This window comes from Phalacrocorax carbo, chromosome 4, assembly GCF_963921805.1.
Source record: "Phalacrocorax carbo chromosome 4, bPhaCar2.1, whole genome shotgun sequence".
Classification (NCBI taxonomy): domain Eukaryota; kingdom Metazoa; phylum Chordata; class Aves; order Suliformes; family Phalacrocoracidae; genus Phalacrocorax; species Phalacrocorax carbo.
In genome coordinates, this window is record NC_087516.1 from 44,509,553 (window position 1) to 44,536,998 (window position 27,446).

Consider the following 27,446-nt stretch of genomic DNA (forward strand, 5'->3'; position numbering starts at 1 on the left):
GGACATGAATGCAGTTAAGAAGAATTACATTGAAAAATAACGTGAAAAAGAGAAGCAAGAAAGTGCATGCAGCAGACTGAGGAAGGGACCAGATTGCAGAGGAATATGTACTGGAGAGTAGGCAGAGAGAAAAAATAAGATATGTAAATTGGAAATGTGAAATAAGGAATAGCAAAGCAGCTGCTGTCAAAAATAAATTGTACTGTGACCAAAATCAGTTAAATACAATTAAGCATGGATAAAAATATTTAGTCTTTTCTAGCACTATTCTTCTGTGTAAGCAATTGCTGGAGCACCAAGAATGATACGTACTTAATGAAAACAGGTGAACAGTAACATTTATTCCGTAAAGTTCATGGACCTTATATGTTGATGAAAATAAGTAAACAGGAACTGGCTTTTCATTGTTAAAACCATACACGGTATAATTTCCAGGAAGACTTGTTATGGTACCAGTCTAGTATAGAGGCTTTAAATACTTCAACCCTAGTCTTGCAAAAGAAGAGCCAGATAAAAAGCAAACAGTATGAAGCTTCTGAGTTCTACTCAATGGAGAAGTCAGATCCTTGTGATCGGTGCTGAGCAGTGCAGTGTTCCTGTAGACTACAAGTTCATTTTAGTGCCACAGAAAAAGGAAGTCCTAGTTCAAGCAAGCATTATGAACGGAAGCAAGTGTAGGTCATGTCTTTGATTCATATTAGCAGTGAAAATTACTAAGATGCAAAGTAGAGACCTTGATGAGCAGGTCTGAGGCCCAGTACTTTGAAGGTTTTGATTTCATGTATGGTGTACCCTCGAGGTAACTGTGGAAGAGGTGGACCAGCTCCTACTTTCAGACTTAGGTTACTTCCTGCACACTGGATGAGGCAATTGGGTCTCCAGACTGAGCAGGTTCCATTCCCTGAACCAGCAGAAAACCCATCAGAAATTATTAGACTTCACCTTGTAGCCATGCAATAACTTAGACAAGAAGCAAAGGCAGCAGCAGAAACCCACAGCAGCGATTTCCTGGGGAAAGCTGGACCATCCCAATCAGCTGCAGGCAAAGCTGATGATGGAGCTCCACCCTTCAACACAGAGTGATACCTCACTGAAATAAGTATGCACAGGTTTTGTGCACAGCCTAGACCAAAACAAAAAAAAAAAAAAAAAAAAAGGGATTTGCAAAGAATATATCATTATGGATAATCTGTTTAGGGTACCCGATCATTGGTGGTTTTCTCCTGATCATTTTACTTTAAGAGAGTGTAGATTATTCTTACGTTCAGTCGTATTTCTTTAATTTGTCAAAACATTATCTTCTTGAAAAATAAAGCAAAATTAGTTTTCTAATTTTTTACAGTAACTGTAAGGTATAGTACCATACCTATCAGTGCGAGTCCATCAGAGTCAGCGTACTTCTGCTCCATCATAATTATTCTACACTCTAACAGCAATATTATAAGATAGTCCTAACCAATTCCATCAACTGTTACACAGCTTTTTGAGAACAGGTACAGCGAGGACACACTGCGTTTGTGCCGTTGTTGTACTGCCATCTAGCGCTGGCGGACGCACAGCCACACCGAGACATCCTGCTAAGCCGGGTTTGCTACCTGCGGTTGGCCTACAGCAAAAGACTCGGTAAGCTCGACCGGTTTGCATGTAGTCATGCATATACTGAGCTTACCTAAGAGCAGAAATTGGGAGCAATGTACGCTGTGAAAAGTGACACAGCCTGATGAAAGAATCAATCTGAACACTTATTGTTTCGTACGCACAGAAGTAAGACTGGGGGAACAGTTTTTGCAGAGTCTACAGCGCTTGCGGGGGCATTCGATGAAAATGAAAAGCGCTGTAGACTGGGAAAGAGCAAGTGGGATCTAGTTCATACATTGTACAAATTCTTCCGCTGTACAAAAAGGCAATGAAATCAAAGACATTAAAACATTAAAAGATTATATTCAGGGAGTCATAACAGTAACAATCACAGAGGTGTAGTTACTGCATGTAACTTTGCACTGACAAGTTGTTCATAGAAAGTGAAAAGCATATCGTGCTGCTATTCAAGAAATTTAATAAATCCTTGCTTGGAATTATCTTTTTTTTTTGGGTGGATAAGAAACACTAGAAGGTATTGCAGACTCATTGTAAGGATTAAGAGGTCAGGATCAGTACACTTAACTATGGAGAATGTCTAGTAAAATTGGACTCCTGTTAAATAAAAAAATTAAGGGGAAATCTAAGTCAAAGATAAAAGTATGAAAAGGCTTATTCCAATAATTCTGGTACTAGCAGATGCTCATACAATGAGTAGTTCGTCATAGTGTTCTTGGAGTAGTTTTCACTGGCATCAGGAAAGTCTCTTGCCAGTTTTCCTATGCAAAAGGAGAACACTGTGATCTGGACTGATATACCAGGGAAAAATAGGTATCCTCAGAATCTAAAATATTCCAGTTACCTTGCCAGAATGCTAATATTTAACCATACAGCCTAATAAGTTAGTTTATGCAAATGTGTTCAGTTTATGATTTTCAGAAAAAATACTTAGAAAATGGAAAAAGAACTGGGGGGGGATGCTATTTTTTCCTTGATATGTCATCCTGTGTCTTTATTTTAATTTTATCAGGAGTTTTCTTGAGGCAAATTATCTCAAATATTCCTCATTTTCAATGAAGATCAGCCTAGATGGTATATAATCTAAACCCAACTAATTTCCAAAACATCTTTGCATTTCCCTTTATATAGTTCAGGTAAATGCTTGTCATATTGTGATGGCTTTATAATATAATAATAAACAGAAATGTGATTTTGCAAATCAGGAGATAAAATCCATAGTTAAAATTACTCTGCAGAGGGAAAACTCTTCACTCTGCAAATTAGGCATTTGCTTAAGCCCTAAACCGTTTAAAACTCTCGAACTCATCTTTAGTGCAAAGTAAATAAGACACATTGTGATACTCTGTTTCAGAGTTTGATTTCTCCTTCTAGTGTACATTTCTAAAAACAAATATGAAATCAAGAGTTGTATCCCTTCTTTAAACTAAACTTATTTGCTTTTGAATATAGCTGGAAATCCAGTAGGATTAAAAAAGTAAGCAAGCTGCCCATTCTGTTGTTCACAATTTTTCCGTTCACTGTTTCGTTACATCCTTTACCTCATCTGCATTAAGCAGTCCAAATTCTTTCTCTACAGATGTATTAGCTTTTATCTACCTGTTTTCATCAGTCCTATCTCTGGGATTCATTATGGACACAAAGGACATTTTGCTAAATGATTTGTACTAATAGATTAGCTGAATTAACCAATGACCACGCTAAGCCTCCAGCATTCAAATTTGTAGAATTGGTGAAAGAGTTTTTATTAATACCAGTGTCATGCTCTTCTCCTTTCAATAGCTTGCATTTAAAGGCCATAGAATTTTAATGGGCATTTTATTTATGAAGCCAAAGCAAGTGGCAGTTTTTGATTCCATGATTACAGCCCCATGCTGTTCGCTACAAAAAGCTTACACTTACACGATGTGAAAATCTGAAACTGTACATGGAGAGAAAGGTTCCTTTATTTTAGAAGTATTCAGCAGTGAACTGGTTTTTAATGGCCACAGGATTTTAAAAACTTGCAGAATCCTGAAATAAAACAAGTACCTGTGAAGTGTATGTAATTTGAGGTTAGAATATAGACTACGCATACTGCAGTATGACTGTCAGGACTATTACAACGAAGTCATGCAAATAAAATTGTCTTTACTGTTATTTTTACCTTTTCACTTCCCATTTTTATTTTTAGTCATGCTAGGATCTGTCACAACGCCATATTCTCAGAGCAGAGGCTGTGGTCTTTACATAGAGCTGAATACAGTTTAAGTACTAATTGTACCTGCAACATGAATAAGAAATAGTAATAATAATTACACCTCACAGTTGAATGTGGAAAAGGTTGTAAGCCCAATTCTGTTTCCATTCATGTCAAATTTTATATAAAACTCAGAGGAAGAAAAGTACATATCAGGCCTCTTTGTGAGGATACAATTGTGAAAGTTAGTCCCAAATATTGTAATTATTACTGATATGCAAAAGGCTATGTCTAAGTATAGGATTTAATCCTGGGTATCTAACCTATGTTAGATTTCCTTAAGGTCAGCCGGCAAGTGGTGCAGCCTCACCTCAAGTGCTGTGTGCAGTTCTGGGCACCACAGTATATTAAGAATATAAAGCTACTAGAGAGTGTCCAGAGGAGGGACATGAAGTTGGTGATGGCTTTAGAGAGGAAACCATACAAGGAACAGCGCAAGTCACTTGGTTTGTTCAGCCTGGAGGAGACCAAGGGGAGACCTCATCATGGCCTGCAGCTTCCTCACAAGGGGAGGAGGAGGGGCAGGCGCTGATCTCTTCTCTCTGGTGACCAATGACAGGACCCGAGCGAACGGCAGGAAGATGTGCCAGGGGAGGCTTAGGCTGGATATTAGGAAAAGATTCTTCCCCCAGAGGGTGGTGGAGCACTGGAACAGGCTCCCCAGGGAGGCAGTCATGGCCCAAGCCTGCTGCTATTCAGGAAGCACTCGGACAACACCCTCAGAGACATGGTGTGAATTTTGGGGTTGTCCTGTGCAGGGACAGGATTTGGACTTGATGATGCTTGTGGGTCCCTTCCAACTCAGGGCATTCTATGATTCTATGAAATAAGGACAACATCGCATGGCATTGTTGGGCCATACCACAACTTTTTATCGTACCCTTATCATTACTGATGGAGTTGCAGAGGAACTAATTTAAGAATAGGCAACATCTTGATCTGTTTTAGACTCCACAGCACAGGATCGGCCCTCAAGAGCAGACTTGCAAGTCACATGCACTAAAATGACAATGTATGCAAAATTTGCCAGAAGATGGAACAGGAATTGAGCAGAAGAGAATCTTAGTTCATTAAAATGTTACTTACATCATTAAAGCCTCTCACTATAAAAATTACCTGTGAATCTAGTAATTAATATATCAAAACCAAAACACAGATTGGGTGATCTACTAAGAACAAGGGTAGATTACTACTATAAAGATTATATATATATTTCAGGTAAACCAGTTGAAATTGACAGTCACATATTTCTAAAAATGCTAACTGGTGTTGTGTAGAGTAAATATTTATGCACTTCAAATATTTAAACTTGTAATATTCCCCCAACTGTGCTCTTCAGTAACACATTGAGAACACTTCATTTTCCATTCAGTAGAAACAATACTTACAATTACATATAAAATTATACATATTCCAATGTATGCTGATAAATGCAAACTTCCTGGGACTTTAGGATTCTAAAATTATGCTTAGAAGAACTTATTTTATTTGATTTTGTCTCAAACACTTGTCTAAAGGCATGTCTCACACACACTGTGTATAGGGGTGCAAGCCATTGAGTAAGAGGTGTTTTGTAAGTATACAGACGTTTGCAGTAATGGATTATACACCAGAGCAAATTTCTAAATCTCTAAACAGAGACTGTTGGAAAATTATCTCTGAACAAGCACAGATAAATTGCAACTACTTAGCAGCAATTTTGTCCACTTTTTAAGTAATATGCTGCTGATACAATATAGAGAAAGTATGTGTTTCTCACCTGACTGTACTAGATATCTAAGAAACAGGCTAAAACCAAGGTTATAGCTAGCCGATAGTGTTTTACAGAGACTGGCAACAAGAGGAGTACTTCCACGACTGAAATTATCATGCTAATAAAAAATGTAGTTGTTTGACCTTGGGTATCCAAGTGATGACTCAAATCCATGATTTCTGGCTCCTTGGTTCTTAAGTCTTTGAACAACTCTTCTAAATCCCTTCATATTTTATTATTATATCTCTTTCCCCCCTTACTCTTTCCCCTCAAACTGGAGGGGAAACTTGCCAAACTGGAATCCAAACCTCCCCAGATTAAAGGACAAAACCATGGGTCCCTTCCTAAGCATGCACGTAAGCAAACAAACAAAAAGTTGGAAAACAAGAAACAAATGTGCAGTTCAGCATTTTATTTGGTCATCGATGAAAGCAATAGCAGCTACACAACACGAGACGATATATGATTAATTTTTGTAAAAGACTTGGGTTTTGATTTGGGGGAGCTTTTGTTTCTTCAAAAAGTTTAATGCTATTTTAATTATTTTAAAAAATAAACCACTATAAAGTATTTTTAATCAATAGGAACATAAAAAACAATATTCTAGCTATTGTCATTAACTTAGCTTCTTGGCTGTGTGACTAGGTACAATACACAGCATGCTAGCATTTCTGGTTATTCCAGAACAGACGTGTTAACCAGAACACCAACATTGTTGCTTCTTGCAAAACAAACAAATGGCAATGACTTCATGCTTTCCAAGCTGAGCAAAAGCTCAGACGAAGGCACTATGCAGGTAAGTCGTATAGCTGTACAGAGATGGTAAATTCTGGCAGTCACACGACATTCTTGTGAAAATCGTGCAATCAAGATTCAGACTGATCTGTTGAACCACCCTTATCTTTGATGTGTATCAGATCTATGTAGATGTAGACCACACCTGCCAAGGTAACTACTTGGCAAGGCAGAACACCTTACAAAAGTAATGCCGATTACTTGAACAGCAACCATTGAATTGTGGCCTTATTTCACTGTTAGAGAAAAACACTGTCCTCTGGCTGCTGGTCAGTAGGATTTGTGTTCTTGTGAGGGAGGAAAAAAAGAGGAAGCACAATGAAGAGGAAAAAAGAACATCTGGGCTGAGAAAGTGGAACTGAGCAGGATCTCATCATAGGAGCTGGACTTACTGAAACATCTTACTGAAACCAGAAAGTTTAAGGCTCATTTTTCATTTTATATAGTTGCCCATGTCATTAAATATGCCTATCTATGTAAAACAAGAACAAATGAATGCATGTTACAAATGTAAATGCTCTGGGCGGGAGGTTTCAGTTGGGTATTTTTCTACAAAAAGATACCCAAGAGAAGTCAAAGAAAGACATATGGAAAACATGGGACAGCCTGAGGAAACCCATACCTCAAAATCAGCTTTTCCCTTTTGGCACTTCTGCGCTCTTTCAAGAAGTAGAGCTATGCCAGCTGGTCAGTGTGACAGCCCTGGCTTCTCTTAAATAGTACATGAAGAACAATTCCAACCTGGAGATTATGCTACCTTGCTGTCTTTCAAGACCCTGTAACAGCTTTGATCCTCCTCAGTGTCCCCACTATCATCAGGTCAAGGTTTAGGGATGGTCTCATAAAGCAAACAGAAGGTTAAGAAACATCAGCAGATGAACAGAGCACAAAACAGATAATAAATATGCTGCTTTATAAACTCATACTATGCACGTGCTTGAACACTGTGTCATTCCCATCATCCCTGTTTCAAAAGGGATATAGATTAAAAAGGTCAGGTAAGCTAACAAAGATTACCAAAGAATAACTGAAGCGGTCAAGGAGTATGTGGCATACAAAAGGACATAAGAAGTAAAAAGAGAGAGATCCACAAAGCGAGCAGCGTGGACACCGTGAGTGCCATAGCCTCTCTCAAGAGAAAAGGGTTATAAAAAGAAATTAGCAGTTGGCAGGTGTGAAGAAAATGTGTTTCTTCACAAAATATACAACTGCGTCAGAAATATCTTTGATGACTTACTACGTGCCTTGTACATGCTAAAACTTTCCATGGCCTTAAGGGGCAACCAGACACGTTCATGGAGAAAAGATCCACTGGAAATAATTGGGCACGTAGACTCTGTCCCTTCCTCAAGAAGTCCCTGCAAGACAAGTTGTTGGCAGTGGGAAAATATTCTGCACAGCAAGCTGAAAGCAGCACTACGCTGCTTTTAATCCCGAGCTTTTTTGCCAGGCACCTGCTACGGCTTATTCTTACTGTCCCCCCGAGCCACCCGCCTCGCAGGGACACCAGCCCTGCGTTAACTAGACCCTCGTTTAAAGTCAGAGCGCGGCAGCCCGGGACGGGTCCGGCTGCCGGCTCACGGACCCCGCTCCCCCACCGGGGAAGCCCTCAGCCCCCGGGCACGGAACGGGGCCCCGCCGCCGCGGCTGCCTCCGCCCGCCGGCTGCGGCCCCGCCCCGGGGCCGTCGCTGCGGCGCGGCTGGGGCTGGGGCGCCCATGGCGGGTCGGGTCGGCGGGGCCTGCGCCTGGCCAGCCGGCGGCCGGGCCGCCGATTAAATACAGCCGGGGCGGCTGGGGCGGGGAGCGGAGATGGCGCTGGCGGCGGCGGCGGGGCGGCGGGACCTGGACAACGTGAGTGCGGGCCTGCGCGGCGGGCGGGCGCGGGGCGGCGGCTCCACCGGGGCTCGGCTCAGCTGGCGGCCCTTAGCGGTGGGCGCCGCTGGGAGGGCGTCCCGCCTTCCGTTTCGCCTCTTCCTTCCACTCCGCCCTGTTTGCTGTCCCGGGCGCCGAGGGGCTTACCTCCTTCTTCTTCCGGGGGGAGCAGCCGGCCGAGGCCCCTCGTAAATGGCCGCTTCGGAAGCGAAGGGGCCGCTGCGGGGCCGGGCCATTGCTCCCCCGCCCCGCCCGCGGGCAGGGGCCGCTGCTCCTCCCCAGCCCTGCTTGAGCCACCCCCAAACAATAGGGGTGGGGGGTTATTTTTATTCGAGGTTGTTAATTGACTCGAGGCTGGTCGTGTAGCTTGCTCGGTTCTTCTAGGTTATTTTTTCCACAGGCAGATCCTGTAAGTGCAAGCTTTGGTTTACGCGCTGGTGTGGCCGCCGCGTTTTTCTGTTTATGTGGGTGTTTCCAGCCCGGCAGCTGGAAGCCTGCGCCGGCAAGGCTTGCTGGCGGTGGCTCTGCCTGCTTCTGCCAGCCGCCCTCCTCCTCCTCCTCCTCCTCCGGGTGCTGCGCTGCTGCGGGGGTGGTCACATGCTGGAAATGGGTCAGGGAGCCGAGAGGCTGAAGCCTTCATCTGCGCTTGTGGTAGCTAACATCAGTGCCTGACAGGAGGCCCATTTTTTTTAAGATGTTTTGACTTAATTAAACGAAACCTGTGTTTCATCTAATTGGGACACTTTATAGTTTGGTTTTTTTTCCCCCTTAATGTCAGATTGACTGCATGGCTTCATCATCTCCCTTGCTTTAATTCCTCTCCTCCCCACGTTGTCTGTACTAATACCTACTCGGGGGGGCTGTCATCTAGCACTTCCTAACGCTAGCTGTATTTCAGGATGCAAAGATGGATTGTAGCTGGTCTTGCAGTAAGTAACATGGTCAAACATGTTCTGATAAAGCTGTCTGTGAAGGAGTGCGCTCATCTGTCATGGTGTTGCAGAAGCAGTGAGTTCACCTGTTCCCAAGAGACAAAGGATATTGTTCTAAGGAGGATCACTGCCTCTGTGGGAGGTGTGAGCTGTTAACTCTACTATTAATTCTGTGCTGGGGAGGAATGAGGCAAGATGTCTTGGCTGCTGCGGTGTTGGTCCTGTGTGCTTGCTTTCAGAGCTTAAAATTATACCTCGCCCCTGAAAATGGGGATGGGGGCAGGAGGCATCTTTGTACTTGTGCTTCTGGATTTTTATATTGGTGATGTAAGGGGACTGCCATTGGTAAAACTTTAGGTCTGTAGTAAAAGGTCATCTTACTAGGCAGGTATTTCAGCAAGGGTTGTTTATAGTCAAAGACTAGGCTAATTAAAAGGTTTCAAAGAGGTGAGGTAGGCCTGTTCACACTCTGCCACATTTGCCAAGCCACATTCATGATACTAAAATAAAACTGATTGCTGACTGAAATAAGCCTTGATGAGTAGTTCCTTTGCTGTAGGCAGCTGTCTGTAGGTGAAATAACACTGGGGAGTCAATCTACACTGTCCCAGTAAATATGGAGTGTAAACCTAGGTCTAATCCAAAAACTTCTTTATCTCCTTCTAGTGCTTGTGTTCGGAAGAATGGCGTGCGTTGCTTGTCTTGAGGCTTATGCTGCTTTCGGTCATGGCAAGGGGAAGTCCTCCGTTAAAAAACAGTAAACATTCCAGTGAGCCCTGGCCTGTCTCTCTGAATAGTCAGAAGTCTGGAGTGGGATGGGGTCTGCCCTTGTCTTGTTGTCTGGGCTGTGGTTGGTATCACGTAAGAGAAAAGCAGCCAAAACTTGATTGGGAATGTTGAGTTTCTTTTAGCTTCTGAAGGAAACAAATCATAGCATGGAACATAACGGGGTGCAAAGAGGGAACCTGAGCAGTTTGAGCATTCATAGTGGTTGTGTATGTTCAGCTTAAGGTGTATTGAATGACTCTGTTCTGGCCTGGAAGGAGCAGAGATGCATAGCACTGGGGCAAGTTCCTTGTCCACAAGGTAAGGTTTTTACTTCCACCCATATTTAGTTTTACCTTTTACTTTTTTAAAAAAAAAAAAAAAGTATTTCTGGAAATTGGCACAGCTGAAATACCTGAGCTGAATGTGAAGTCAAAGCCCCAATACTTGGTGCCAACAGGACAAATAAAGGCTGCGTGCTCTCTGCAGTCAAAGCAGAGAATGTCTTGCCCAGCACCTGGTAGCATCTCCTCCCATCTGTGAACTGCTGTGTCTTTCTTGCCTGGGTTCAGGAAGTACTGCTGCAGGTGTTTTGACAGGTCGTGTCAGTAGTGTCAGTGGCTGAACCACTTGAAACCATTACTGGTACACTGCAGCTATCTTTGTTAATCCCTCTAACTGTAGCTGGATGGAAGTAAGAATAGCAAGGATTTTTTTCAGTACCTGTAAAAAATATGTGAGAGACTGTAATTGTCACTTTTTCCACCTTTTCATGTAAACATACTAATACATCTGGCCTCTCTCAGGAGTGATGCTTAAATACTTGTAATACATTTTAAAGACTAAAGTTCCTGAAGACTCAGTGAGATGCTGGTGGGTAGATTAGTGTTAGATTCCTCAGGGACTGAGTTCTTATATAAAGATGTGGTGTGAGTTCACCTAGAATGTAAGAGCTTTTCTCAAGATATTAACCTAGTTTCCGCCCCCCCCCCCCCCCCCCCGAGATTTATTTGCTACAGAAAATTGCTAAAACTTTGTTCTTTACTTGTAGAGTTTACCGGTTATTACTCTTTGCCCTCCCCTTTTGTTCCAGGGTTCCTTGGATATCACACAGAGTTTAGAAGATGATCCTCTACTAGATGCACCGCTTATTTCATCTCATACATTGCATTCCCAACTGAGGCCAAGATTTCATGCTATCCCAGCAGTTCTCCTTGCCAATTTTCTGTTGCTAATACATGTAAGTTTAAGAAGCATTATTTCCTTATGGAAATTTGCTGTCCTTATTCTGAATTCTTACAGGTCACATAGACAAAATAGACAAAATTCTCCTTAGACTTGCATGCAGTGTTCTTCCAAAGCAGTTAGTCTTACTTGCCAATGAATTTTGATAATGTGTATGCTACATGATACTTGCTGTGTTCTCATTCTGATTTTGTTGGTGCTAACATGTTATGACACACCTTGCTAGGAGGAAAAGCCTTTAAGTAGTAGTTCTTTTATGCCATTGGAAATGTACTTTTAAAAAACATTACTGCTGTAGAAGTGCTTAGACTAGTTAGAAAGGGTTAAGGTAATTGTGATGCCATGTCTTCTGGAGGCTGAACATAATGTCACAAGGAAGACTTAAGATATTTTTTACAGTAACTAAACAAGTAAAGTTTGGACTTGCTTCAGGGGCTTTGCATGGTAGTGGATGGAGAGATAAAGGAATCCAAATATCACTTCTGGGGGTTAAGGGTGAAAAGTACAGATAAAGGACAGATCTTGTACCTAACAGTATGAAGGCCTCTTTGAGGCTGGTAGACAGAAGTAGAGAGACTTCTGCCTAGTAGTGAGCTTATCCTTTATAAGCTGAAGTGGCCTATTGTTGCTTGTGAGCATGTAGAAGCCAAACATGAAGAAGGAAGGGTGACGAGCTCTGATCCTAAGATCTAACTGAAATGCTACTTGCATGGTGCTTAGGGACATGGTTTAGTAGTAGACTTGGTAATGTTAGGTAAATGGTTGGACTTGATGATCTTAAGGGTCTCTTCCAACCTAAACGTTTCTATGATTCTATAACACCACTAACACTGACCTGAAAATAGTGTGTGTATAAAGCCAGAGAGTGCACAACACGTGCGTGTGTGGTTAGCTATTTTGGAGCTTCATTTGATCTCTGACAAAAAATGCTGTGCCCAGTGCTCTGCAAAACATACACTCTGGCAGAACTTTAAAAGTACATACCAACCTCTTAAGGTCTCTGGGCAGCTGCATAAAGCTGTTCAAACAATATGCCCTGGCCTTCTAATTTTAGAAATAAATGTTTTGTTGGCCTCTTAGTAGTATCAAGAAATGTCCCTCTGTTTGTCAGGTAGACTTAGGAAAGACTTCTGCTGTTCTTTTGAATAAACTACCAAAATTCCCAATAGAAACTGCGTATCCAGCCTTATTCCCTTCCGCTATCAGAAGAACACTTGAAGTTTGTGTTACAAAGGTAGACCCTCCTGTTGGTGGCAGAGCAGTAAATGTTTTTCCACCTAGCCTTGGGGCTTTACTATCTATTACCATAACTGATGTAGCCAAATCTCAGTCACCCAGATCCTAGGAAACTGCTGCCTCTTCTGTACCCATGACTTCACCTCTCCTGCAAATGGAGAGAAGTATGGGGAAGAGAAAAGAGAAAACTGCTGAAGCCTCTGTCAACACACACGTTACTTGGGAAGTCTTGCTGCTGTTGCTGAACCTGCTGCAGTAGCTAGTTAGTCCTTGGAGCAAAATGGAGAAGTATCCTTTTCTATTTGGTGAAATACATCATTATAACTGACATGTGACAGACATGAAATGGTGCTGTCTCTTGCTGAAAAGATGGGTGGGGAAAACAAGTTTATTGGATTTCCTTCCCCTCTGCTTCTGCAAATGTGCACAGTCCTTGTGGAACATGGAGACACCAGGTTAGCTTCTAACACAGAACCTGCCAAAGGGGCAAGTATCCTGGAGAAGTTAAGCCGTCATATTATGTGGTAGAGTCGTAAGGCACCTCTAAAGTAATTTGTGTACAATTTGGAGTATTTCTTCTCTGCCCTCCTGTACCAGGAAATAGGGTTAGGCAGCAAAGAACTGCTTCAGCGCAGCTGTCTAGTTACATACAGTTCTGGAGCGTGTGGGTAGGGTATGCTGGAGTGTGGTGGGGCTGGGTTTTTGAGTGGCTTTCCTTTTGCTAAGCCTTGCTTTTTTGCAGGCTTCTGACTCCTGTCAGGAGACTCTGGAAAGCAGTGTAAAGTGTACAGGCTAGAAATAATTTCTTTATATCAACCTTGTCTATCCTTAATCCTCTCTGTTTATGCCAGTACACAAAACTGAACTTAAATACTACTCCAATAATATTTTTGTATACAAAAGGTTACCCTGTACTGGGGTGAAGCACCTGTTGTTTTGCTTGCATTTTAGGGTAGTCCAACATCTTTAATAAATACCACCTGTAATGCCAGCTACCTGTTTCCTCTTGTATATGCTGCTCTAGTAGATTAGTACAGCTGCAATGCTAGGCCATTGCCGCTCGCATCAGTTTAATATAGCCATTTTCTGTACTGAAATACATTCCTAACACCTGGAGGGAATAGAACTAGATATGTTACTGCTTTAAAATGGCAAACGATACAGTAAATGGACCAAATAAAATAGCTAGGTTAGCTGATTATTAGCTTTGTAAGAAAATGAGGTTGTAAAATAATAGATTAAACAAACGTTTTGTTGATAACCCTCCCTCTTATTTCACTTATTCACTTATTCACTTATTTCACTTGATCTGTTTACTTAACCCATCTCAAGATAACTTGGGATTTAGTTTGCATTTGAAGTCTTATGGATAATATAGAACACACTCTTTTTTTTTTTTTCCTTCCCACCTTCCACCCTGTCAGTCCCAGTCCTCTAGAATGTCTCTTAAGCATTTGTGATTGTGTGAAACTTACTCCTCCTCCTTCTTCTTCCCTCCATTTCCCTAACTCCTGTTCACAACCAGAGCAAGCTAAGGGCAGCTTGTATCAAGAGTAATTAAGTGGTTCTGAAAGCGTAATTTCTGTGAAGTTGTTTGAGAAATGACAAAAATAGGAAAAATATGTTTAAGGGAGTGTGAAGAGGGCAGTGAGCTCTTGGATATCCATAGAATTGAGTATGGAAACAAAGCTAGCAAATAAAAATCAGATATTTTCATCTGTCTTCAGTTCTGATGTGTTTCTTTCAGCCATGAGATGAAGAACATTGGACACTGTTTTTAAGCTAAGTATGTTAGAGGTATTAGACTTTTGCAGACTTGAGGCAAACTAATTTTTTTTGTTTTATATAGAAGCTCTCAGTTTACTTCTGTATTGATGGAAGCTGGTTTTGGTTTCAGTTCTGTTTTAGAATATTCCTATTCTGTAGAATGAACCAGGATGAGAAAGTACTTTATTTTCTTGTTCACTGAATGAAAACAGTATTTTCTACAACAACAATATTCTAGAAAGGTTAAAAAAAGCCCTATGTGTGTTCACATACCCCAGATAGTGTGCACCCAAGACTCTGCCGTCTAGCTGGCCAAAAGATTACTGATGCTCACAGCTGCTGATGATGAGAACTTGGAGAAAAGCCTAGAAGACAGGAAAAGTTACGGCATAATGGCACTAGTCTGAAAGGACAAGTGTAGATGTACTTATCTGACTGACTCTAGTCTGGTCATTCTGACATAAGTTCTCAGCAAAATGGAAATAGTAAATATACTAAAGAATGATTACCAACTGGCAAAGATGCCTCCCCGGTGTTAATTTGTAAGTTACTATGATGATGTTTCACTTTTTTCTAATGTCATCACCTGGATATTATTTTTAATGGATATACTAACATGTTCATTTCCACTTAGGAAATGTCATTTTAAAGAAATACAGACAGTACCAATAAGACATGAGGCTGTCCTGCAGCACAGTAACCAGTGTAATTGAATGAGTCTAAAGAGATGTAATTTTCTTTTGAGGGAGTATAAATCAAGTTTCCCTTAAAGTAGAAAGACATAGTAAAGATGGTGCAGAAATAAGAGAAATTCACTATGAAGGGGAGACTTGGGGAACAATTAAATCGATTTAGAGGAAATTCTGTGAAGAGTGGTGAGTCTTATCTCAGTTCAGCTGGGACTGGTTGCCCTCCTGGAAGACAATCTTACTACTTAGCAATTTCAGTCATCAGTATGTTCCCAGAATGGCATGTTGCTGTAGTAGTAAGTGTCTAATATTTTATAATTATCTCAAGTCTAATAAAATTTATTAAGTAATGCATGATGAATAAATTACATAAGCCTGTCTGGTTTTTTAAATGTTGACTTTAAGAGGTTCTCTGTCTTCCTTTCTCTTCCAGGTTGCTTTTGTTGTTTTAGCATTTTTAGCAGCTATGTTTTGTTCTTACCCCAATCCAAATCAGGATAAGTGCCCTGGAAACTATACTTTCCCACTAAAAGTGCAGACTGTAATAATCATTGCAAAAGTAATTCTGTGGATTCTACATGTTTTTTTTGAACGATACATCCAGCACCACCACAGTAAAGTCAGAAGCAGAGGTTACTTCTCAATATACCGATCAACAAGACATCTAAAAAGGCTTCCACTGCTGATACACTCCACAGGTGAAGTGTACTTTTCTTTCTGTTTTTTCTGCTAAAGCTTTAAGCTATGACACAATAAAAGACTGAAGAGTTTATATATAAATGTATATTATATATTATGAACTTCTTAAACCTGTCTGTGAGCATTTGTAAATGCTATTTATTCTAGTCAGGTGGACCTCCTGGCTGACCTTTCTGGCCTGCCAGGTGCAAGTTGTAAAGAACTCTTTGTAGTGGAAAAATGCCTGCAAGTGTGAAGTTGAGTAAAACATCTAGTCTTCAGCCATAAAATGTTCAGCCAGCAAGATCTGTGTTTTGCTGCTAGTGATCTCAATTTGCATACTCATTTGTCTAGTTGGCTATGTGGCAAGACTGCTAGTCCTTCCAAGAAGAGTGCTACTCTTCTTTTCAAGCTCGGCAATTCAAGTAGAAACAGATCAATTGCCTGTTGCTCAACAGCTGTCTGAAATCAGTAAAATAAGTGATTTTCTACTCTCCACTGGGGCTGTGTCTAACATTCAGCTCTACTTTCTATCGACAAAGGGTGGAGTATAGGAGTGGTTTAACTCTGTATTCTAAGTTACATCGCTGGCCAGTGAAGCTGAAAGAAGTGTTGGTAAAATTAGCTGGCGTAGCTTTTCTAACAAACTACTTCAACAAATCTAAAATCCATTTAACTTGAGGGGATTTATCACACAGAAATAGCAGGGGAAAAGGGAACAGTGGTAGCTTTTACAGTATTTTTGCCTCTTACAGTCCCACCTCTCTTCTATAAAACTTCTGAATAACTGGAGTAGATTTTTTTTCACCAGAATTATGAAGTTAGATGATCCTGCTTTATATAAAAGCCTATCTTGTTTCCTACTGAGTACTAAAAGAGCTCGTCAACTTGATGAATGTGCAAAACTTCAGGCTCTGGCCACTAGATAGAGCTCTGAAGATAAAGATGTGACAAAATCAGGCTAGAGCAGGCTTAAGGATGTTTCAAAAGAGTAAAGGGACTGCTTCAGTCACAGATGAAGCCTGCTTCTCCCCTACCAGACAAACTTTGGGCATGTGTAAATGTTCAGGCGCAATCAGTATGTGCTGTGAATTCTTCATGTAAATAATCTATAGTCCAGAAGGTGATTAGCTCCATTACTGCAAACTCCCCATCATCCTAATCGCTGCTGATACCGCTTCCATCCTGACAGTTCAGTTGCCTAACGCAGTATGAAAGGTGACTGTACAGTCCCCTAGCTACAGTAATGGTTTTAATACACGTAGTGCTTTACCCAGGCACTCATTATAGCGTTTGTACTTTGAAAGAAAAGAACCCTTCACACTCTGGTACAGAGAAGATGGTGTGTAAAGAGTTAAGAATGCTTGTTAGTTCTGTAATGCAACACTTGCTTTCCCTGACAAGTTGTGCTCATTTCATTTAAACTGTCCGTAACTTGCAAGTATTAAAATAACAGCCAAGGAACTGGAAGCCTGTGCAAGTATCTTGCTGCGAAAGGAAAGTGTTTAGGTTTTTTGCTGTTAGCCGCACTTAGTACACTCAAATCCACCACTTGAAGGAAAACACCCTCTCACTGTGAACTGACTGATGTGACCCCTTAGTAATTGAAAGAAGTGAATAGCCTCCAAGTAGTTTTGGGGATGGATAGCAGCAAGAAGGCTGGAAACTAAGCCCACACATGTATATTAAATATTTCTAGTGCATTTCTTCCACTCCTAAGTCAGAAAAATCTATAGGAAAACTCATCATTCTCTACTTACAGTCAAATGCTGAATGAAACCTCATTTTGCTGCCAGCAGTTGTAAACTTGCATCACCTGCGTTAAGGAAATTGGCCAAAGAGGCAAGTAAGGTATGAAATGTAAAAGCATTACTGAAATGTTGCAGCCTAATGCAGATACCGGGGACAAGAGAGTACTAAGTTATTTTCTACAGCTAATGAAATTGTGACATTTCATTACAAACTAAAACCATTTGTTTTCTAGGTAATGCAGCCCTGCTTTTGATTCTGTCAGTGCAACATTCCTTTCCTGATCGCAGTGAAGTGTACCTGTATCTTATCCTGGGAGTCCTGGGCCTGGAGCTGATTAGCTCCCTGACATGCCTAGTGATTTACACAGGTGAGAGAGACAGTTTTTGCCTTCTTGGGTGAGGCTTGTTACAGCTGCTGCTCAACTGTTTTGTGTGCCCTCACAGTAGCTCACTTAGTGTACCTCAAGACATTTAACTGCAGCTATAAATACAGAATGATTCTGTACTTGTAGAAGGAGAACTAAGGCAATTCCAAAATAAATGGGAAGGTTGTCAGGCTTGATCTGGTTTCCAGGTGCTGCTTGGAGCTTGCATGAAAGCTTCACGTTGCATCAAAGCTGTTGATGCAGTGATGATAAATGCATAACTGTTGCAAAAGTGTCCTGTGAACAGGCTTGTCTGTTTAGCAGCGTGTTCTTAAATATGTGCATCAAAAGCTGTGAAGCAGTAACACCTAGCTGGCTTTACCAGAACTGCTGGGATTTACATGTGGGACTTGCATCGTTGATAGTGTGATGTGCCTTACTGTCTAGGCTCTTCCTCTTTCCCTGGTTCCACCTCAAAAGCTCCAGTTCCTCTTTGTCACTAAAATGGAAGATTCCCACTAATGAATGTTAAAAAATTGTGGCTTTTGGAATCTGTGCTAATACTAAAATAAGATACTGCATCATAAAATGGTGAGGCATTGCTTTGTACTGTCACTGTTGGCTTGTAAGATTATCTGCTTTTGGTGTAATTTTTCAAGACTTGATAAACATTTTTCCATTAAACTATTGTAGGAGTATCTAAAATGTTGACTAAAATGCTTGAACCAAAAATAGTTTTCTCTAATCTCATCTTGTAAGCCATAAACCCAAATAGTATTTATTAACTCAAATGAAAATAACTGGGTTGGAAAAAAACCAAACACACACCCCCCAAAAAAAACCCCACACTGAAATGGAACAAGACATTTAAAAAATGCAATTTTCATATTCTCTCAAAAAAAATAGATATGTTTACTGTGAAGTCCATGTCTGTTTAAATGACATGTAGTTCCTGCTCTTGAGTTAGAGAGTTTACACTCCTGCTTCTGAGATGCTGCTTTCTGATTATTTAGAGCTAAAATCAAGGGGGTGACACCTTAGCTAAGTAGCCTCAGTAGCACTGTTTTTTCTGGGAGTAAAAAAAGAACAAAACCAATGGGCAAAACTTAAGAGTTTGCTCCTGACTTCTAATCAAACAGGAGGAAGGATGGTGGAAATGCCTTCTTTGGGACTGCGTGAAGCTTAAAACTTAAAGTAAAAGCCATTTCCGTGGTGGTCACTATTTGTGTTACTCTGACTTCTTTTGAAATTTCATAATTAGTAATTAATCTAGGATGTTTTTCTTTTGGAAAAAAAACACAAACCTTTGTGTTGTTAGTAATGTAATGATGCACAGAGAAATACTGCCAAGTAGCTTGGTCATCTAGGAAATAAAATCTATTCTTGACTTTCTGCAACAACATGGAAATCAAAATGCACCAAGAAAAAAGGTCCCAGCTCTAAATTATGTCCTCCTCTTATAACTGCGCAGAAGCCTGAATGCTCTAGGCTTGACAGGCTTCCCCGTGCATGGACCAGAGTGGCTCAAGCAGACTAACTGTCCTCTGGAAGAATAAAGCAATGACGAGGAAACACAAACATGGAAGTCGTGCAGAACTATTCCAAGAATGCTGGAGATCATCCCTTTTTTGCATACGCTTACTTTCATGGGAAACTCAGGAAATAAGAGATAAATTGCAAAACTGTAGCAGAACATCAGGAATTCCAGTGAAAAGTTATTTCTACCCTGAGGCCTCTTTGAGCTCAAAGAGCCATATTGTGTGTCTCTTACTCTGGCAGGAAAGGATAAGCAACTGCAAGGAAGTTGACCTTCACAGTAGTAAGGTCTGAGCCTGGACTCAGCTCTTCAGCTACTTTTCTGCTTACTTGTCACCAAAAGGGTCTTGCTCCCTAGCTTGTACTGTGCCAGTTCCTGTGCCTGCCAAATCCCCTAACCAACTTACATTAGGAACTTGTGGGATGTAATATTTTGCTTTGAAGCTGAAGGAGGCTTGAGGATTCAGTGAGTGCTGGAACCAAGGTGAAGAGGGGACAGAGCTGCATTGCTAGGAAGGAGTAAGGCAGTTTCTTTTGACAGATACCTCATTTCCTCAGCAGCCCCAAAACAACAGTCTAAGCTTCATTTTCTAAAGCTTGATATGCAAAAACAGGGTTCATTTTTATGTAACTTAACACTTGTCTCAAGATGGGGAGAACTGCCAATCACCCTAGGTTGCCTTTTCCAGTGGTAGTGTAACTTGTTTCCATATTTTCCCTCCCAGTACATGTTGAGGTAAGATAAGAGACTGCCTGCATGTCTGTCTCTTCTGTGTAGTGGTGGGGTTTTAGGGCTTTTCAACATTTTAAGCATCAAACTAAAGCTCTACTGAAGCAAAGCAAATGTATTTGGCCAATTTTGAAGGTAGCCTGATAACCTGTAGTAAGTGACACCCAGATAATTTTTTTTTCTCTCAAACAGAGCAGACATGTGACTGGAGGCATGAAGCTTCTTTAGTAGGATAATTTTAAGGGCAGTCCTCTGCTCAGGATTAGTGTGTTTCTCTCCAAAGCAAGCACTTAGCAGATACCACTTACATTAGCTGATACTATCTTAACAGTAGCTGAGCAACAATGGGGAGATTAAGGTCACTTTACACTAGCAACTCATGATCAGCCCCTTTCTTGTGTTAGTCTAGTATTCATAAATTTTGAAGTAAAGGTAGCCCCAGTTCATACATTGTTTCCCCACTGTGGAATAATTACTTCTGAACTACTAGAATGAGGTATAAATGTTTTATCTGTAGAAGGTTCACGTATCTGACTTACTTCCATTTAAATATTACTGCCTCACAAGTGAAAGTGGTGGCATGGAATACTTGATTTTAATTCTAGGTATTTCTTCTTGTTCGTTTGTGCATCATACAACTCAAAATCGCTCCATGTCCTGTGAAGTACTACTGCATTTCTTAAAAATCTCTGTTCAGTGGTTTATGTGTGTATTTATATAGCTGTAGGATGCAGCGGCAGGGATTCAGAAATCTACAAGGAATTGCTGTGATTGACCTATAACAGACTTGACATACGTAAACTGTTTGAGTGAGGTAAATGTGCATGGAATGAAGTATGGCACAGACAGCTCTAAATGTCAGCTTACTGTTTTGAGTTTGTTATTGATAGGATAGGGAGTCAAGCTTTAAAAGGCTTACTAAATATATGTATTTAATGACTTTCTTACATACTTCTAAAAGCCCCTGAATAAAAGACTAACATTCCCACACCCAACGCATGTTGGGAATTCCACATCCATTCCTTCGTGGCTTTATTTGTAGAGGAATACCGTCATAGAAATAACTAACCTTTGAGCCTAACTTGTAGTTAACCTCTGGAGGATCTTAGCATTGTTTTAGCAGGATGGCCTGTAATAAACACCATCATATTATTGACTTGTAAGTACAATCTTTCATTTCTGCAGCAGTGTGGATTTCTCACAGAGCCAGACTAATGTTTTTAGTGGCATTAGATGTATTGCTTCATGAGCAGCTCTAACAGCAGAATCTAGAATGCGTACTCCAGATCTCTCGGTACATTCCCTTAAGCAGGATCTGACATTGAATGGCTTCAAATATTTTCCACTTCCTTCCAGATATAATGCAGAAGGTGCCTCAGCTTCTCCTACCCCCACACATCCCTGTTCCATATCTGTTAAATTTAATCTTAAACTTTATTCACAGCTGCCCAGGAATGACTTCTGGTTTTGATAGCCAAATTACAAGGTTCACAACGTGAAGCTGATCGCAGAGCCACCGTGGTTTGAATACTTAATGGCTTTCTGTAGCAAGTCTGCCTTACCTCTAGAGCAGGCAGACAAGTTGCTGCTTCATTGCAGGTTGTCTAGTTAAAATAGTGTTTATTAAAGAGCTTAAGTTACAAGTTCTGACCTAGATACTAGTATCAAAACTTTTTACAACTTTTTTTTTTATAGCATGTTGCTTAATTTATGGCCTGAATTTGGAGCCTGAATCTCAGTACCCTCACAAAGGCAACTAAGGTTTCACCCTCTCTTAGATGACAGACTAAACTCTTAAACTCTGCAGATATTAAGCAGTGTTCAAGCTTCCCCATCCAGGCCTTCACTGTGGTCTTTTAAGCAGCAGTGCTGGGTGGGGGGCAAGGGACGGACACCAAAACCAACAACAACCAAACAAACAAAAACCCCCCCACCACTAACTTATCAAAGCCATTCCAGAAATGAGCACAGATAGATTCTGCTTTCTTTCCTTCTTCCTCACTCCCCAGATTCCCGTATTATCTTTCCATCTCCTAGCTGAAGGAAATCTTATAATCATCTGTTACAGATTTTTTGTTTTTCATCTTGCAGCCTGTTGATAATGTGTTTTTTTGGTTGCTTTCCAACTAATGTATAAAACTTCATTGCAGTGAAAATAAGTAACTTCAATCGTGCAAAGCCAAGACCTGACGTAATTGAAGAAGAAAAGATGTATGCCTACCCTAGTCACATTACCTCAGAAATTGGATTCAGGTAAGATTTCATATATTAATCTTGTGCTCTGTTCAGCCATGGGGTATAGGTAACTGACTACATATAAATATACAAAAGGTAATGCAATTACATTAATCTTAAATCTGTCAACCAAAGCAGAGGTGGGAATAATAGTTTTAAAGGAAACCATAAGCTTAAGGCTGCTATTTTACATGCAGAGATGAGAAGTAGCACAATCTTGTACTTTATATGCAGTAACGGCATTTTGTTACACAGAAATCCTCAAACATGAGGACAGAAATGACCATTTATGGCTGGTTGCACGGATCTTTAACAGCTATAAATAACTGTGCTTAATCTATGTTAGTTGACTTTATATGGGAGTTTGAGGGGAGATACTGGTGTCTTACACTGTTGCTTATCTAGACAAACTAGAGAGCTGGGCAGTCACCAACTGTATGAAGTTTAACAAAGAGCGAGTGCCAGATTTTTGCACCTGGGGCACAGCAACCCTGGATGTACATACAGGCTGGGAACGAGAGGCTGGAGAGCAGCCCTGCAGAGAGGGAGCTGGGGGTTCTGGTCAACGGCAAGTTGAACGTGAGCCAGCAGCGTGCCCTGGCAGCCAAGAGGGCCGACTGTGTCCTGAGGTGCATCAAGCACTGCATTGCAGCTGGTCGAGGGAGGGGATTGTCCCGCTCTGCTCTGCGCTGGTGCGGCCTCACCTTGAGACCTGTGTGCAGTTCTGGGCGCCACAGTATATTAAGGACATAAAGCTACTAGAGAGTGTCCAGAGGAGGGACATGAAGTTGGTGATGGCTTTAGAGAGGAAACCATATGAGGAACAGCGCAAGTCACTTGGTTTGTTCAGCCTGGAGGAGACCAAGGGGAGACCTCATCATGGCCTGCAGCTTCCTCACAAGGGGAGGAGGAGGGGCAGGCGCTGATCTCCTCTCTCTGGTGACCAATGACAGGACCCGAGGGAATGGCAGGAAGATGTGCCAGGGGAGGCTTAGGCTGGATATTAGGAAAAGGTTCTTCCCCCAGAGGGTGGTGGAGCACTGGAACAGGCTCCCCAGGGAGGCAGTCATGGCACCAAGCCTGACACTATTCAGGAAGCACTCGGACAACACCCTCAGAGACATGGTGTGAATTTTGGGGTTGTCCTGTGCAGGGACAGGATTTGGACTTGATGATGCTTGTGGGTCCCTTCCAACTCAGGGCATTCTATGATTCTACTTAAAGTATGCCTACAGAAGCCTAGCTGCTTCAACCAGTTTCAGGCAAGGTAATATATCACGTGCAGTTGGTAGATGAAGAAGAGAACTTTGCAGCTTTGTTCTGTGCCAGCAGTTGGACATGAGATTCTAGCAAGGGATTTAGAATATATTTCCAATTTGGGAAGGAACTTTAAAGGTGGGTGGGCACTTATGAGGTAAGAAAGTTGTCAGTGAGACAGAGAAGCTATCCAACATTAACTTCACAAGTACTGAGACTTTATTTGTTTGTCCTTTGTGTATCTTCTGACTGCTTGAACATCTTCCAGTTGCTGAGATCAGTGTGGTATGACTTAACAAAAAACAGTAATCAAAACTAACATGGATTTCCATATAAGAATTTATTTAGGAATTTTCTAATGTAGGATTTGCTTCTGTTTGTGTAGCTTAGTAAAAAGTTGAAGTGCAGAGATTACTAATACTTTAGCACTACACTGGTGTCACAAATGCAGCATGCACATGCTTTTAGGGACCTTGGAAGTAGTTGTCCAGGATACAGGAAGGATTTAGAGTTGTCTTGAATTCTGATACAATATCTGACTTCCATCTTGATATAAACACCATGGTGAATGCATGTTGGACTTCATTCCTTTCTCATTCAGCTTCTCCCCTGAGAAATTCTTAAATGCCCAGAGAAGGAATCTGCAACAATGACCAGCTGAGGAAAAGACTGATTATTTTTGATTAAAGAGTTGCAAACTTCCTGTGAGAACTGATTGCAAAACTGTTATTTTAATTCAGCTCTATACAAGTCTGACTCTCCCTTGAGAGTTAAGGTCTATTGAAAAATGAATGCTCTTCCCAGAAAGGTTGGACTAGATGATCCCTGAGGTCCCTTCCAACCTAAGATTCTGTGATTCTGTGAATCCTGTCAGCCCTTCAGTTGACCCTGGTTTATAAGAATATTTTTTAGAATATTATGACCTCTACAACCTAAGCTACTGATCAGGACTTCTTCTGGTGCTTTAAATTGGTAGTGCAGATTACTGGTTAAGGTTGCAAGCTTTCTGTCTACGAAAACCTAGTTTTATTTTTTTCCAGATCAACTAAGTAGGTTTTTAATTGGACCTAAGGTTTTTTCTACTCTAGCTATCCTGCTCAGCCCTTCCTAAGGACTATGAAAATGACAGTGTTCCTCCACAAAATGCCACAAGGCTGAGGAACAGCTTTCTAAGTTCCAGGATGCTCATGTGTGAACTAAGAGGGCAGATTCCCAAGTCAGCTAGGAAGAAATAATGTGTAAGGGAAGACTGGTACATGCTAAGGCATTGGTACTTGTTCTTGCTGTATTCTTAAAAGTTCCTAGTTATAGATTTGACAAAAATCTGTATTTTCATAGAATTTTCTCAATTTACTTGGCTTTACTTAATGTTGCAGTGTTACTATCCTAGTTAAAATGAAGTATGTCTGAAAGCTGGAGATACTTGAAGTACGAGGTTAGCTGTATGTGAGGTAGATCAGAAATAGCACAACTGTTTGCTGTTACAGTATTGTGACAGATCACTGTATACAATAGTACATCATGTATGCTACTGCAGGTTAATCAAGAAATTTCTGTCTTAAACAGCTTATCCCTACAGCTGAATAAATATTAATGCCTGCTTAAAATAAGCTTCCTAATGTATTTGGAAAAAGTGCAGCGGATTTTAGTACAATTCTAGCATGTTGTCTGGCTCATAACTTTAAGTTTGTTAAGCAGTAAGCACCCTCATGCTATTACAACTTTTCTGTAACCATCTAGCAGGAAATATGTAACTTGATTATACATACATGGCGTGAAGTTTAGCCAAACTTTTTCCTCTTCCTACCTTCTCGTGCAAAACGGAGGTTAAACACAAAGGTGTTGTAGATTGCCTCTTCCCTCAGAAGAGATGAACAAAAGTAAAGCTGAAAGAAGCAACTGTTAATTAGCTCTGACGATTCATATATTGGAAAGCTTTCATCACTTATTGAAACCCATATTCGCTTTTGTTATTTCAAGGGAAAATTCAAGTTTAGAAGAAATAGTTGAGAAGCAAGGAGATGTAATAGAATATCTTCAGCGACACAATGCACTGCTCAGCAAGAGACTGTTGGCACTAACATCTCAGCAAACCAAAACTTAACACCTTTTGGAAAACTGCTGCTGGAGCTCTGGAGGGAACACAAGGTATTGTAATATCCAGAGTGATTTGTACACATGACTCTTCAATCATCTTTCACATTTTGAAATAGAAGTTCAGCTGGAAGGATGAGCTCTGCATACACTATAAAGCTATTATGACTGGACACTCTGACTCTCTTCAAATCATCAGTTCTGAAAAAAGTTCTGGAGCTTCAAGGATTTTTAACTCCTAATAGGTTAAAGTTGGAGCTGAAGTAGTGGTCTAACTGAGTTGTTGCTAGAATTTTGTACTGCTGTAACCTTTAAGCTTCAAACTACCAAAGTATTTTGTATTTCTACAATACAAATTTTTTCCTCTATAAAACTCTGACTCTGCAAGGGATACATTTTCAGTTGCTAGTACTGAAGCTGAGACTAGATGTGTTCTGTCACTGAGTCCCATTACTTCCAGTGTTAGAGGTGGTATACTTCAATAATCCTATACAAGGTAGATACTTGCTTTCTAGATCGGTCTCCTTTTCTCCTTTGTCAAGAAAAGGAATGAAACTGTTGCCTCTGCTAGTGGGGAAATGTGGCATCCAATTTACGATTTTAAAAAAAGTGGTGGGTGCCCTAGAATGGCAGAGCTCATGTAAGTGTGCGGTACAGACAATGTCATAAGCAGTGTGAGCAGTTGTTCAGAACTTTGGCTTTAAAACCTGTAAAAGGGATCTTCAGGGCTGATGACTTCTCTGTCACTAGGAGTCTGTGTCAGCTAATAATTGACAGGATTTCTACTCTGCCAACTGAACTAAAGTAATACAAAAATACTTGAGAGTAAGGTTTTTCATCGACCTAGTAACTAACTTGTTTTGAATGGGTTTAAAGATCCAGTTTAAGATGCATCGGTTACGGGCATCCTTGCTCTTTCCTTTGACTCTTCCAAAAAGTCAGCATCTTGATTCAAAAGCTAAAATGGCGTATGTGGGGAGGCGAAAAGCAGCAGAAGACAGAAAGATCTTCTAGAAGTTGGGGAAACAAGGATTTTTGGTTCTATTTTATGGATTTATTGGGAAGGCTGGTCAAAGAATCATCCTCTTCTGGGTACTAGTTTGTCTACCAGTGTAGACCAAGAATTATTTTAGAAGCCAACACTTCTGCGGGGAGACAGGGTAATCACTAGTCAGAATTGGGGAAAAAGGCTCTCATGAGGAGTGGTCTTGCAGTTGAATATAATAAAATAACCCATCCTACTTTGGTCCTAGGGCACAACTTCAGAAATAACTAAACTGTTTAGTGTGCAACAAATGTGGGGATTGTCTCATTTAAAGGAAAACAACAAATATTGGAGGTTTTGCTGCTATCCAACACTAAACTGTTCTCCTCAACTGTTGTTTCTTGAAAATGCAGCCAGGATTTTATAGTATACATGTGAGGATTACAAATGTTTTTGGTTTTAGAACTCAGGTTTTGATTTGATTGTGTATATCAGTTTATATAATTTCTATGAAAAGCAGTATAATGTGACTGTGAAGTTCATGCACAATAAATGCAACTAAAGGAAAAGCATGAATTCTGTCATTTCTGAACTCATTTACAGCTGGTGAAAACTGTTCCAATGAGCAACCTGTGCAGATTTTCTGTAACGCTGAAGTTCTTGCAGTGGTTTTGGTGCTGAAAACTAGCCAAAACCTGTTATGGCAAGGATAGCTGTGCACTCATTTTGAAGCTATAAGTTTAGTTTTATTCTCTTTCCTGGGTAATGTTTTTCCATCATACTTCAGGCTTTCTGTACTACTCACGTTTTTCTCCAACGTAAAATATGCTGCATGGTGTAACAGAGCAACTTTATGTATTTTGAGGGCATTGCTCATATCCCCCCTCCTCTCCTTCATGACTGCTTGAAGTAAAACTTGGAATAA

At 40.8% G+C, this 27,446-nt stretch overlaps 1 protein-coding gene and 1 long non-coding RNA gene across 2 annotated transcripts; one reads left to right on the forward strand and one right to left on the reverse strand.

The window, feature by feature from the left end:
- Positions 1–101: 101 nt before the first annotated feature.
- On the reverse strand, positions 102–8,489 carry LOC135313078 (uncharacterized). Its single transcript, XR_010372672.1, has 3 exons — positions 8,404–8,489; positions 7,621–7,741; positions 102–596 (listed from the first exon to the last, which is right to left on the reverse strand). It is a non-coding gene; the product is annotated as an uncharacterized LOC135313078 (long non-coding RNA).
- Positions 8,049–27,090, forward strand: TMEM192 (transmembrane protein 192). The gene is made up of 6 exons (XM_064449768.1): positions 8,049–8,235; positions 11,047–11,193; positions 15,324–15,588; positions 17,553–17,687; positions 22,101–22,203; positions 25,423–27,090. The coding sequence occupies exons 1-6, from the start codon at positions 8,194–8,196 to the stop codon at positions 25,544–25,546; spliced, it is 816 nt and encodes a 271-aa protein (XP_064305838.1). The 5' UTR covers positions 8,049–8,193; the 3' UTR covers positions 25,547–27,090.
- The last annotated feature ends 356 nt before the right edge of the window (positions 27,091–27,446 follow it).